This window comes from Diaphorina citri, unplaced genomic scaffold (assembly GCF_000475195.1).
Source record: "Diaphorina citri unplaced genomic scaffold, Diaci psyllid genome assembly version 1.1 scaffold1956, whole genome shotgun sequence".
In the NCBI taxonomy this organism is placed as follows: Eukaryota; Metazoa; Arthropoda; class Insecta; order Hemiptera; family Psyllidae; genus Diaphorina; species Diaphorina citri.
Window position 1 is genome coordinate 40,551 of NW_007379382.1, and position 14,125 is coordinate 54,675.

Genomic DNA, 14,125 nt, shown 5'->3' on the forward strand with positions numbered 1-14,125 from the left:
AGTTATCAAACTAAAAACATAAACGAAACTCAAAATGTTGGTCGAGAGCGGAACTTTTCTCTCCCGCAGTCTCTGCACTGGGAATGATATAAAATTAGACAGTAACGAAACAGTCTTTGTTCTAGAAGCAACCAACACAATTAACAATAATGTTAACACATATCTTCCAAACGAAAAGGTAGTATTAAATAGTGCTGTGGAGGATAATTCAAGTCCTAACAAATGCAATCAAGGAGACTCAAAGATAACTCCAGCAAAGCATGAAACTACCAACCAAATTATGCACACCAAAAATAGCTCAAAACAACTAGAATCCAAACAAGATCGAGTAAACAGTATACGTGAACTCACGCCAGAAAACAACAGCAGCAGTGATGCAAACAAGATTATATCACTGTTTAAATACAGAAGCACAACAAATGGAGGAATCAGCATTGAAAACGACAAAAATGATTATCAACCGAACAGGAAAACAGATTCAAATATTGACAAACATGATGAACAAGTAAACAGGGGAATTCATTCAAGAAATATAAACAATTTCAATATCTTCCGGTACACAAATAACATAAATAATACCAATACGAATCCAGCTCAAATCCAGCCTTCTTCCAATCAAATAATCCATCCATCACCCAATCGAGTACACTACGAAAATCAATTGGAAAAAAACAATCTCAATTTGAAATCAAACAAGCTCTATCAACCAAACCGAAAGGCACAGTCGGAGAGTAAAAACCCAACTGAATACAACCCTTCCTACAAACTTCAAGACTACGAAAACCAAATAGAAAAACACGCAATGTTGGAAGAGCGAAGTGAACTTGAACTTAATCATTTGAACGAGAAATCAGAGAAAGAATCCAAAACATTCAGTCTCTTTAGCTACTCCAGTAGAACTAACTCCAACAATACGAAACCAATATTCCAAACTTCACCCAATCGAATCGATTACGAAAACCAGCTAGAAAGCAACCCGGTCAACTTGGAAGAGCCAAATGAGCTCCAAGCTATTCACAACCGGAAAAATGGTTCAGAGACTCCAAAGAACACCCATGCATTCAGCCTCTTCAGCTACAAAAGTAGAACAAACTCCAACACGAATCTTCGCATCCAGCCTTCAAACAATCGAATCCTGGATCCTTCACAAAATCTGATACTAAATCCTTCATCTAACCGGATACTAGGTCCTTCACCCAATCGGATCCTAGAACCTTCAGCCAATCGAACCCTTGAATCATTCCTAGAAGTGAAAGGTCGTCTGAAATACTTACCATTGTTGCCATACACTGTAGACCTATTGAGCGCACCTATTCAGGAGTACCTGTCAGGTCTACCTGATAGTGAATATAGCCGGCCTTAGAAACTTCAACAGGTTGAGGTGTATTTCCTTCGAGAAACTGACAATTAACTACTGGTCCAATGGAAACTGACCACTTGATCTTCGATGGACAGGAATGCGCCAACGTTTCCAATTTCCGTTTTTTCCTTTGAAAGAGGGAAAATGAACTTTAGAATAGAAGAAATTGTTTGTTTCCGTAAGGAAAATTAAGAAATTTTAATTGTGTTGAGCATTGCCAAATGCTTGACACAAATATCGTTCCCCAGATACACCTGAATAGAAGAAATCGTTTGTTTCCGTAAGGAAAATTAAGAAATTTTAATTGTGTTGAGCATTGCCAAATGCTTGACACAAATATCGTTCCCCAGATACACCTCTAGACCTAGACTGGCAAACTTTCTTGACTTGGTGGGACGAAGCGCTACCCCGCTCCTTAATAAATCTTGACTTGACTTGGACTCGAACCACAACTTTAGAATAGGAGAAATCGGTTGTTTCCGTAAGGAAAATTAAGAAATTTTAATTGTGTTAAGCATTGTCAAATGCTTGACACAAATATCGTTCCCCAGAGACACCTAGACTGGCAAACTTTCTTGACTTGGTGGGACGAAGCGCTACCCCGCTCCTTAATAAATCTTGACTTGACTTGGACTCGAACCACCAACCTACAGATCCAATGTCGCGTTAGAAAAAAGACACTACAGAGGTTGGGCCGTAAGGAAAAATGAAAATACGGCTTTGTTTAATAATTTCATCGCTCATTCACCAGGTGTTTCCAAAGGAGCAAATCCTGATCGTCAACGGGGATCGCCTGATCGAGGATCCCGTCCCGGAGTTACAACGGACACGACTTTGTTGAATAATTTCATCCCTCATTCACCAGGTGTTTCCAAAGGAGCAAATCCTGATCGTGAACGGGGATCGCCTGATCGAGGATCCCGTCCCGGAGTTACAACGCATCGAGCGGTTCCTAAACCTCGAGCCCCACATCAACCACGACAACTTCTACTTCAACCACACAAAGGGGTTCTACTGCCTCAAGGACAACTCCATGGAGAGATGTCTGCGGGAAAGCAAAGGAAGAAAACATGTCCGGGTTCATCCGAAGGTAATATCGAAGATGAGACAATACTTTAACTTCCACAATCAGCTGTTTTATGATTTGGTGGATGAGAATTTTGATTGGCCAGAGGAGTGATTGAAACAACTTTTAATAAATTCATATGGAGGATTGATTGAAACGAATTTGAAACAAATCCATACACAAAAAGCCCACCAATTTCTTTTGAAGAAAGTTTAGCCACCGAGTCCTGAAACTGCTTTCATCTTTAATCCTATAGGATTTCTTTCATCTGTTTCACCCGTTTCATTTCAGATCTGGTTCGGCCTTGGTTAAGATCAACGTGAATACAGAACAGGGCGGTTTGACTTTAGATGAGGACTTTATTGTGGATTTGGGCCTGGAACCAAACGGACCTGCCTTGGCTCATGAGATCAGGTAATTCCATTCAGGAACGAAATGAGAATATGGCGGCCTAAGTTAGCTTGGAAGTTGGAAGGTATCCGCATTGTAAGCACTAAGTCGCAGGTTCGTTCCTTCCGGGGTAAACTTTATAAGTTCAAGTTTATTCTCGGCCAGCCTACGAGGGTTCGATTCCCGCCCGGGGCGGACTTTATCCTAAACAATCCTCCTATTTTCAATTTTGAGACGATAAAACCTTAACAGTTAGAGTTCCCTCTATCAAATCTCTTGGAAAAACGGAAGGTGGTTGGGTGGAAGAGCTCCTCTAGGAGAACCCTGCCACTTAAAAGAAAGCCGTAAAAAAAAAAAGGTATTATGGGAATCGGGATTAACATGATTTTTTGTCGTTTTGTTTCAGATATCCGGGTGGAGACTGTACTTCCGACATTTGGCTGGTGCCCAACGATGAACAATGAGCATTTATTTTACCATATTACCTGCGGGTTTTATTATTAACTCATAGTCGTTATAGTATGGCATTTTATTAAAAAGCTTACCTACAAATGGACGAAAAACTGTATAAAATTTCTGTGTTGTGAATACCGGGACTACCGGGGAAAACCGTGCGAACCAGGCTAGTTGGCTTTAGAGATGGATACGAGTGAATACTTTACTCATTAAACTACGGATCGTCACAATATCCGTACGATCCGGATCGCAACAAGAAATACTGGCTTGGAGATTAGCGTGTTTACCTTGTAAGCACTAGGTCGCCGGTTCGATTCCCGCCCGGACGGATTTTATCCTGAACACATAAGGTTCGTTCTCGGAACGGCTGGCTTTCTCCTATTCTGTCTTTCTTCTCTCTTTGACTTCGGGACGATAAGACCTTGGCAGCGAAAAAAATAAATATAAACCTGAGCTCTGAAAACTACCGTTCGATCTTGCCATAAATTCGAGGGAATCAATCAGCATCATCACTGACGTCACAGCATCAATGGCTGTCTACCTGTCTAGGGAGTGACGTCACAACGTGTACAGACGTAGAGTGCGAGTAAATTTAGTTCCCGCCAGACACCACCAGAGTGCGCGAGAGTAGCGCTTGTATGGCCCATTCATTAGTTCCCCCTTCCCCTGCTGTTGAAAAGAGAGGGCGGGAGAGAAAGAATGTACTTCCCCTCTTCTCCTCTTTCTCTCAGGACCTTTAAGGGAGGCGAGGGAGAAGCGTTTGAGGGGAAGTTCCCCCCCCCTACTTTCTCCTAACCTATCCAAACGTGGGCGAAATAGGAGGGGGTAAGTGAGGAGAAATTCCCCCTCCTTTCCTTCGCCCACCGGTAAAGGAAAGGGAGGGGAGGTAGCTTTCATGTTAACATTCCCCACACACGGCGCTGAACGTGTTAACTTCAGCTGATTATACTTATACCTACTTCTCTCTTCGCTTTCGGAAACATAAGACCTTTTAGCTTAGCACTTGGAGTTCCTTCTCGGATGGTTAGGGTTAGCTGTTCTTGTCCCTGTGAATGGTCTCATAAAATCGTCAGATTTTGTTAGGACCAGCTATTTACACACGGCGCTGAACGTGTTAACTTCAGCTGTTTATACTTATACCTACTTCTCTCTTCGCTTTCGGTACGATAAGACCTTTTAGCTTAGCACTTGGAGTTCCTTCTCGGATGGTTAGGGTTAGCTGTTCTTGTCCCTGTGAATGGTCTCATAAAATCGAAAAACTCCGCTTTTGGTTGTTGAGAAAGCAGCGAAAATAATCTGCCTCGGAGTCGGAGTGGGCTTTTGACCTTAGACGTGTATGACCTTAGACCAGCCCCACTCACTATCAGGTAGACCTGATGATACATACACCTGATCAGGTCTACCTGATAGCTGATAGTGTGTGTGGTCATTAGGTGTCGGGAATACCTGATAGTGAGTGGCTGGCCTTACAAACCTACACACATTTATTAACCCTTTTCAACATAGCAAAAATAATTAACCCTTTACACACTCACTAAATCGAAAACTCCGCTTTTGGTTGTTGAGAAAGCAGCGAAAATAACCTGCCTCTGAGTCGGAGTGGGCTTTTTGTGTGTATGACCTTAGACCTGATGATACATACACCTGATCAGGTCTACCTAATGGCTGATAGTGTGTGTGGTCATTAGGTGTCAGGTATACATGATAGTGAGTGGCTGGCCTTACAAACCTACACACATTTATTAACCCTTTTCAACATAGCAAAAATAATTAACCCTTTACACACTCACGTCCAGTTCCGGATCATCAATAACAGTGACTCCGGAGTCGCTCTGTATTTTACCACCGAGGAATATTTGTCCGACCAATACAGGGTGGGCCGTATCTCTGATATCATACTGACGGATATCACCGTGCATCCAGTTACTAGTGTACAGATAGCGGTCATCCAGAGATATCAGGATGTCTGTCACCATCGCTGTGGAACGGAAGGGTTTGGGTTCGATTATTGGTCAGGGGAAAAACATATGAGGCTTGAGGATGTGGTTATGTACCGGGTTAGGCTTGCTAGGACTGTGAATACATAAAAAGAAGAAGAAGAGAGAGAGAGAAAGAGAGAGAGAGAGAGAGAGAGAGAGAGAGAGAGAGAGAGAAAAGAAAAAGAAATCAGTTCAAGCCTAGCCTACAGTCCACTTCAACTGGGAAGTCCGATGACCTTTGGGTGCGCACTCGTCAAAAAATTGCTCGTTGATTAACAAGTAAGCATGTGAATAGTTGATCCCATGGGATTTTTCACGCCGAATCGAATGGTGAAACTTTTAGAACTGTCCTCCCAACCACAAAAATCATAGAAGATCAAGGTTCCGATTTCAACAGTTTATTGGAAAACTAAAATACACCTAACCTAAAGCGTTCTCACTTAATATGATGTACTCGTATTTTGAAACACCCATTATGGGGCTGGACTACTAGAGGCATTGAGAAACCTTCATAAAATCATAAGGTAGGTACCCCTCCCTAAGGCCGGCCACTCACTAACAGGTAGATAAAGACCTGTCAGGTCTACCTGATAGTGAGTGGCCAACCTAATCCGGCCCTGAGAGTGTTTCTCACCTGTTGATAGGTTTTACTCTGCGGATCCACATCAATGACGGCCAGGTAGTCCGGATGTTGTCCGTTAGGTTGTATGCAAATCACATACAGGAGTGTTTCGCGTGGTCCGTACCGCATAGCATCTACCGGGGTCCTATATCCAGGACCTTTACCCGAACAACATGATGTGGGGTCTGAGGAGAATAAGAATCAGTCTGATAATTATAAAGAAACAAGGAAAAGTGAGTGCGTTAGGTTGCATGCAAATCACATATAGGAGTGTCTCCCGTGAGCCCCGTGGTCCGTACCGCATAGCATCTACCGGGGTCCTATATCCGGGACCTTTAAATTAAAAACGTAATGCGAGAGATGGGTGTGACAACAGTATAGGCACAAAACACAAAACCTAGGGACTTGCAAGAGACTGACTAAAAACTTCGACCCTGCTTGAGCGGAAAAAGACGGAGTAAAAGAAAGAAAGAGATTAGGGACTTTAGACAGGGAGTAGACCAGCTTGGTCTGGTTGGGGGACTTTAAATAGGGAGGATTCCAGCCTGAAATTTCCCCTTGCTAAAGAAATAGCACAGTTTGAGTGCGAAGTGCATCAACTCGTAAATTCTTTGTAGCTCAAATCAAATGTCAGCCCAAAAACTACCGCCCTGGGGCCGATTGAGAGGCTGACGACGCCGAACCTTATCTGTTCAGGATGAAGTCCTCCCCGGGCGGGAATCGAACCCGAAATCTAGCGCTTAGAAATCAGGCGCGGTCCGAGCTAACGAGGCTGGTGATGTAGGTGACTTACTCGGTGTCATCTTAACTGGATTCCGATTAGAGAATCACTCCAAACTCCAAATAAATTTCCTCAGCAGATTCACTGATAAATTCGATCAGCGATTAATGAACACTGAAGTTTCGAACAAAGATTTCAACTTTTACGACAAATATTTGAACGAAAATTAAAAAAAAGCTTAAAAACAAAGCAAAAATAGTGGGAAGTAGGCTGAAGAGTGTAAAAAGAAAGGAAAAATGGAAAAATAGTGGGAAGTAGGTAGAAGAGTGTAAAAAGAAAGAAAAAATGGAAAAATAGTGGGAAGTAGGTAGAAGAGTGTAAAAAGAAAGCTTAAAAACAAAGCAAAAATAGTGGGAAGTAGGTAGAAGAGTGTAAAAAGAAAAGAAAATGGAAAAATAGTGGGAAGTAGGTAGAAGAGTGTAAAAAGAAAGAAAAAATGGAAATAGGTATAGGTATGTTTTATTTGGTATCAATTTTTTTTACAAAGAATTTCTTATCCTAAGCAGCTAAGCTTAATCTAAACTTCTAAGAAAAGGCTGTGGGAAGTAGGTAGAAGAGTGTAAAAAGAAAGGAAAAATGAAAAAACAGTGGGAAGTAGGTAGAAGAGTGTAAAAAGAAAGAAAAAATAGAAAAATAGTGGGGGAAAAAAAACTTTAAAAACAAATAATAACTATTGAAATAAAACAATAACGACTTTACCGAACGCGGGACTGTGTGTTACTATGAACCTTGTGAATAGACAGTCAAAGAAAGAGTGTAAAAAGAAAGGAAAAATTGAAAAATAGTGGGAAGTAGGTAGAAGAGTGTAAAAAGAAAGAAAAAATGGAAAAATAGTGGGAAGTAGGTAGAAGAGTGTAAAAAGAAAGGAAAATGGAAAAATATAGTGGGAAGTAGGTAGAAGAGTGTAAAAAGAAAAGAAAATGGAAAAATAGTGGGAAGTAGGTAAAAGAGTGTAAAAAGAAAGGAAAAATGGAAAAATAGTGGGAAGTAGGTAAAAGAGTGTAAAAAGAAAGGAAAAATTGAAAAATAGTGGGAAGTAGGTAGAAGAGTGTAAAAAGAAAGGAAAAATGGAAAATTGGTGGGAAGTAGGTAGAAGAGTGTAAAGAGAAAGGAAAAATAGTGGGAAGTAGGTAGAAGAGTGTAAAGAAAAAGGAAAAATAGTGAGAAGTAGGTAGAAGAGTGTAAAAAGAAAAGAAAAATGGAAAACTAGTGGGGGAAAAAACTTTTAAAAATAAATAATAACTATTGAAATAAAACAATAACGACTTTACCGAACGCGGGACTGTGTGTTACTATGAACCTTGTGAATAGACAGTCAAAGTCTGACTGATTAGAGTATTAGTGATTAGAGTACCCATCACCCATCAGCCTCTGATAACTTGATATCTCTGATTCAAAAGTAAATAAAAAATTAAGAGTGCCTACACAGGTTATTCAGAGATCTCCACACTCCACTATGATAATAATGCAGTGATGAGAGAGAGAGAGAGAGAGAGAGAGAGAGAGAGAGAGAGAGAGAGAGAGAGAGAGAGAGAGAGAGGCAGACGCAATACCAACTAAGCTAACTAGGCTGGCCAGGCTGTCAATGAATTAGCCCATTGAATGCTTTCAGAAACAATAACTTCAGTGGTACAATGGTTAGCGCGGTGTACTTCGGATGTGGCAGTTGGTGGTTCGAGTCCAAGTCAAGTGCGTTTAGAACGACACCTTTGGCCCTTTTGTCACGTGCAAAGGAGAATGAAGGTTCTCGAGGGGCCCCCTTAGGGTGGCCCCCATATAACGGGCACTGGTCTAAATGTCGGACCCCTTTCTCTCTCGCACACCTTCTCTGTCTTTTTCCATCTCGAGGACCTGAATTGTAAACGTGGTTCGTAAAATTTTGTTTATTTTAAATAAATTTCAAGTATTTAAATTGGTATGAAATATAATTTGTATGATAGATATTCAATTAGATTAAATGATTGAATCAACTCAGTGAGATTTAAGTTTTGACTCGACTTCTTTGTGTTTAGTTCCCATGTTTGTTTCACCTTAACTTTCAAACAGTTTGTCCGTTTCTGATGAAATTCCACAAAAAAGTTTGATGAAAAGAGTAAAAGAGAAACTATAGTAAAGGAGACACTTGAGGTAGAAAGTAGAAACATACCCTACTATCACGTCATGTCATGTGATAGTAGTGTGGCTGATGTTATGGAAAAACTTTGAACTACATCTTTCTTACTCCCCATGAGTTCACGTGACGTGATGGTAGTGTGTTTCTACTTTCTACCTTAACCTATAGTCATGCACAAAATCTTTTTGTCGATTAAAAAAGTTACACATTAACAAGTGGTTCTCAACATTTTACAGCCCATGTCAACTATGTCCAGCATGTCTCGAGCTAAGAGGTGATCCTAAATCAGACCAAGTGCTCAGATTGTGAACTACTTCAGCTTCAAATCAGCAGTCATGCTGTCTATTAACATCATATACAGACTATGCCTGCTCAAATGTCTACTGGGACCGATAGACGCTCAGATGTTTGAGAAACTCAATAGAGAATTTACTAAAAGGTGAGTAACTCTATCTTACCTCGACTTCAGGATAGATGCCTGTAAGTGTAGTGAAAAACTTGACGGAAATTTTACGAAAAAGAAGCAAAGGCAAAGAAGGACGTTAAACAGAGAGCAGACCAGTGTCTTGCTGTGGGACAATAAATAGGGATCAGAGCAGCCAAACCCTAACCAGTCTGGCTATCTGGAGGTTACAAAGGGTTTATCTTGCTTCAAAGGAAAAGCACAGGTCCTCATGATGGTTGACTGTGGTTCGGGACGGGCTATGTAATCTTGGCTGGAGACTAGCAACTCCTTCTTGGTGCAGATACATCGCTACACGGTGTGTTTATGTACTGGGCTGAGCTAGGCCATTGTCGGCCTTTAAGCGTGTAAAGTTGGCGGGAAATTCGAAATTTTGATTTTTTTTTAAAGTAATTTACAATAGTATTCGATCTCCTAAGCTAATTATCTAACTTATGAAGAGATCGCTCTCATCACAATATTGTTTATGCACTGTAAGTAAAGTAAGTAAATAAAAGGAGAGAGAGAGGTTTATTAATACGGGCCTTGTAGTCTGATTTTTAAAATGGACACTCAGCGGATTCGAACCCATCAATGTGAGTCGAACCTTCGAAAAGAGGAGTCTCGCCTTCTCTTTTCTACGCCACTTTGACTGAAACCATTTCGAACGTCGAACTCCCCTATAGGAAACATTTATTTATATGTCGTGTCGGTATTTGAAATTATTATCTAATTGCCATATAGGTTATAGGACCATGTAGTGTTTTTAATGGTCGTACAAGTCTGATAGGTGAAGGGGGAAACACCTCATAAACACATAAATATCGTAATTTGAGTCAACACTGATTTGTATTCATGGGGATTTGTGAGATTGCAACAATTCTAACAATACAGATTATATGATTTGTAGAGTATGCGGATATTTGAGATCTAATCTGTAGGTATTTCTCTATTTTGGCCCCTAATCTAATCTTGTTTCCTGTTATTAACGATGCTATGTTTCATGTGAGAAGCAGCCGAAAACAAAAATAAATATAAAATAAATTTTAAAAATTGCCGCCGGGACAGCTATCTCACGTCGTCCGAGCTCATCTCAGCCCAGTACATAAACGCACCCACAAGGGCGGAGAAGAGATAGACCATTGTTAGTTATGGACCTAGTGATTTCATTTATTCAGGAAAACACAATATGTACCTTTTTAGAATTTTAGATCCCAGTAGACTAGCTTATTAAAAAAACCCCTTACTTGGATCTCGACCCGACTGACTTTCCGATGGGGCTCTGAACGAAAGACTTTCCTTAATGTATTGGACATTTCTACCAAACCAAAGTTCAAAACCGGACGAACTATTCTAGGGTATCCAACTAGCCACTCAGGTAAATACCTACGTATCAAATTGAAGAGACAAAACTTAGGAGCTCACTTCACTCGTTCCCCAAAAAAACCCTCATACTCACCCTCCTCCCTCTCTCTGTTTCTCTCTGTCCATAGTCCATACAATTCGGGGGACCGCGCCGACATGGGACGCCCGCCCTATCGGGACCGACAGGAAGAACCTGCCTCATATCGCTACGATCAAGGAGCGGGTTACTATCGTCGCGAGGAGAGGGGAGGGGGAGGAGGCTATAAAGGAGGGGAAGGAGGTTATAGAGATGGAGGGGAAGGAGGTTATAGAGATGGAGGGGAAGGTTATAGAGGGGGTGGGTATAGAGGTGGGGGTGGATATAGGAGGGAGGGGGGGAGAGGAGGGTATGGAGGGGGGTATGGTGTTCTCTACAGCCAGATCGTCAGACACTCATGTGGAGTGCCACATGGCCGCGAGAGATTCAGAAACTCGCCAAGGAATTCCTAAGTGATCCTATTCAACTCAATGTGGGCTCTGCCAACCTCGCTGCTAATCCTAATATCAAACAGTTTGTAGAGATCTGCCATGAATATGAGAAACCAGCCAAGTAAGTTTTGTAGAAGCCAACTCTTGGCGTTCATTTTTACATTTTGCAATATTTTGATGACAAAACAACTGTTAAGTAAAATGCTTTAAAAGAGTTTGGGACCTGCGAAAGTACTTATCACTTACCATTTAATTGTCTCTCTGTAATATACGTTGAATTGAAAGAGTCTGAACTACCATAGTGATATTGTTGTAGATAAGGTAGCTGCTAACCCCAATATCAAACAGTTTGTAGAGATCTGCCATGAATATGAGAAACCAGCCAAGTAAGTTTGTATTTTTGGCGTTAATTTTTCAACACGAAATGATATTTTGGGAGGATATTACTATTTTTTTGTCCCAATCAACTCAATGTTGGATCTGCGAACCTCGTTGCTAATCCCAATGTCAAACAGTTTGTAGAGCTTTGCCATGAGTATGAAAAACCAGCCAAGTGAGTAGAAGAAGGGGTTTATTTTTCTAGTTTCATATCAGCATTTTTTATGGAGGCCAACTTTTGGCGTAAAATTTCATTACGAAGTGTTTTTTTGGAGGGATATCACTATTTTTTGTTGTAGGTACATAAATATTTGATCGTATGTATTTCAGACTGCAGAATCTACTGAAGGAAATATTCGTGGATGGTCCCAGAAGAACAATCATATTTATCAGATGGGCGAAAAGAGAAAGAGACACAATACTTCCCGTTTACATAGGTGCTGGGTCAACAAGAACACTAGAAAGTAACCCGTTGAAATATTTGCAATAGAGTGCAAATTTTTGTTGATGGTGGGATTCGAACCCGGGACCTTGTGCATGGCAAGCAAGTGCGCTACCACTGGGTTAACCGTGCTCCCATTTTTTTTTTTTTTTATTTTTTTACAATTTTTATTTTAGCGATTATTTTTTCTCCCCAGAAATTCGTACGACCGATGGCGAACCTCTACCCGTGAGTTGGGAGCTAACCTGCCATCCGTCTGCTGGGATGAACTGAGTTTCAGATATCCCCTGGTCAAGAACTTCTATATTGAACATCCCGATGTAGCCAAGAGGTAGGACCTTTTTCTGGGAATGGTACCGGTTTGTACTCCTTTCCCCAAATTATTTTTTTCACGTTTCTAGATGGTGGGATTCGAACAACGGACATTATCCAAAATCGGTAAGGTTCGTTCTCGGAACGGCTGGCTTTCTCCTATCCGCTGTGTCCTTCTCTCTTCCATTTCGGGACGATAAGACCTCCGTTGTTACAGTTCCCTCATATCCTGATCCTTCTGTCAATCATCTCCAAGGAAAGTAAGTTTCGAGTAGGTATACCTTAAAACAAGCTGAGTCCGTCCCTCCGGGAATTTTTTAGCCCGTAATAGTTTATTCGATCGTGGTTAAAGAATACCTATGTACCTACCTAATTTGTTTAATATTCAGTTTATTATCATTCTTGATTTGATTTTTACGTCATTGTATAACGGCTAAGGAATTTAGTGACGCGGGTTATACTCTCCATTTGGTGACAAGGTACCCGCCTTCTCACATTAACCTCACCCAGCCAGAGTGGGACCGGGCAAAGCCAGCAGCACGCGATTGTCCAGATGGTCACCCATCCGAATACTAAACACGCTCAACGTTGCTTAACTTCAGTGATCCTTTCGGAATTGGTGGAATCAACGTGCTATCGCCGCTGGCGGATGTCAGTTACCCTTTGAAATGTTGACAATATTTTCTAAAAGTGCCAATTTTCTGTCGCTGGTGGGAGCTGAACTCGGGATTTTCTGTATGGTAGGTCCGTTACCAGTTCAACACTTGTGTTTTTCTTGGATATGTTTTATATTTCTGGTTTATCTACCCATCCGAATACTAAACACGCTCAATGTTGCCTAACTTCAGTGATCCTTTGGCAATTGGTGCAATCAACGTGCTATCGCCGCTGGCGGATGTCAGTTACCCTTTGAAATGTTGACAATATTTTCTAAAAGTGCCAATTTTCTGTCGCTGGTGGAACCTGAACTCGGGACTTTCTGTATGGTAGGTCCGTTACCAGTTTAACACTTGTGTTTTTCTTGGATATGTTTTACATTTCTGGTTTATCTTGGTTGCAGGTATCGAGCGATGGGTATTCATGGAGATAAATCACAATGGAATAGAGACCAAACATTACGGGGTGAGTAGCTATTTGTTCCTTTCTTTTTTACTTTCCCTATTTATGTGAGAGGTAGTTAAGGGCCAACGATTTTCTTCAATTAACTCTTTTGTTTCCTCTTTTTGTTTTCAGACTTCAGATCAGGTTACATCAATGTACTCATTGCATCTGATGTAGCATCTAGAGGTCTAGGTAAGTACGTTTTTTTCCTTTTCGAAAATAGGAGTACAGGATAGGAGAAAGCGTGCCGTTCCATGAACGAACCTTATCTGTTCAGGATAAATTTCGCTACGTACGGGAATCGTAATCACAATTTAGCGCTAACAAGACAGACGCCCTTCCCATCTAGCTAACTCTTCTTCTTCTTCTGTCTGATGTTTTTTTCTTTACCATTTTCCGTATTCTCTTCAGTCCAACTTTCTCTTATTCAATTTTACGTCATTCTTTTTACATCACTTTTTTTTGTAGGCAGACATTTTTGAATTTTGGATAAGAACTTGGCCTTTTGTTTTCCACATTTGTGTTTTTTGAGGGGGATCTCACTATTTTTTCCTATAAATTTTTACTTTATAGCCTATTTTTTCTAAAAATTTTAAATTTATTTTTCTTTCAGAACGAAGGAAGAGATCGACAGCTTTAGGAAAGAACACAACATCACCCTAATAGGACAGAATATACCGAAACCTGTCAAAACACTTGACGAAACTAATATACCATCTTATATCCTGGGACCCATGAAGTAAGTATACTTAAGTTTTCATCAAGTACTTGATTACTTTCTTATATATAAGGATGAAGGTCGCCCAATGCGGAAACCGAAGCCACGACCTAGCGCTTACAAGGCAGGCGC

General features: G+C 40.8%; 2 protein-coding genes and 1 pseudogene across 2 annotated transcripts; all 3 read right to left on the bottom strand.

Annotated features, from left to right (window-relative positions):
* Positions 1-4,987: 4,987 nt before the first annotated feature.
* Positions 4,988-5,277, bottom strand: LOC113470947 (methanethiol oxidase-like). Its single transcript, XM_026829751.1, has one exon. The coding sequence runs from the start codon at positions 5,246-5,248 to the stop codon at positions 5,051-5,053; it is 198 nt and encodes a 65-aa protein (XP_026685552.1). The 5' UTR covers positions 5,249-5,277; the 3' UTR covers positions 4,988-5,050.
* A 557-nt stretch (positions 5,278-5,834) lies between these two features.
* LOC113470949 (methanethiol oxidase-like) lies at positions 5,835-7,409 on the bottom strand. The gene is made up of 3 exons (XM_026829753.1): positions 7,354-7,409; positions 6,667-6,768; positions 5,835-6,058 (listed from the first exon to the last, which is right to left on the bottom strand). Exons 2-3 carry the CDS (start codon positions 6,674-6,676, stop codon positions 5,835-5,837), a joined length of 234 nt encoding a protein of 77 aa, XP_026685554.1. The 5' UTR covers positions 6,677-6,768; positions 7,354-7,409.
* Positions 7,410-12,703: 5,294 nt separating this feature from the next.
* On the bottom strand, positions 12,704-12,821 carry LOC113470952 (annotated as a pseudogene).
* Positions 12,822-14,125: the final 1,304 nt, after the last annotated feature.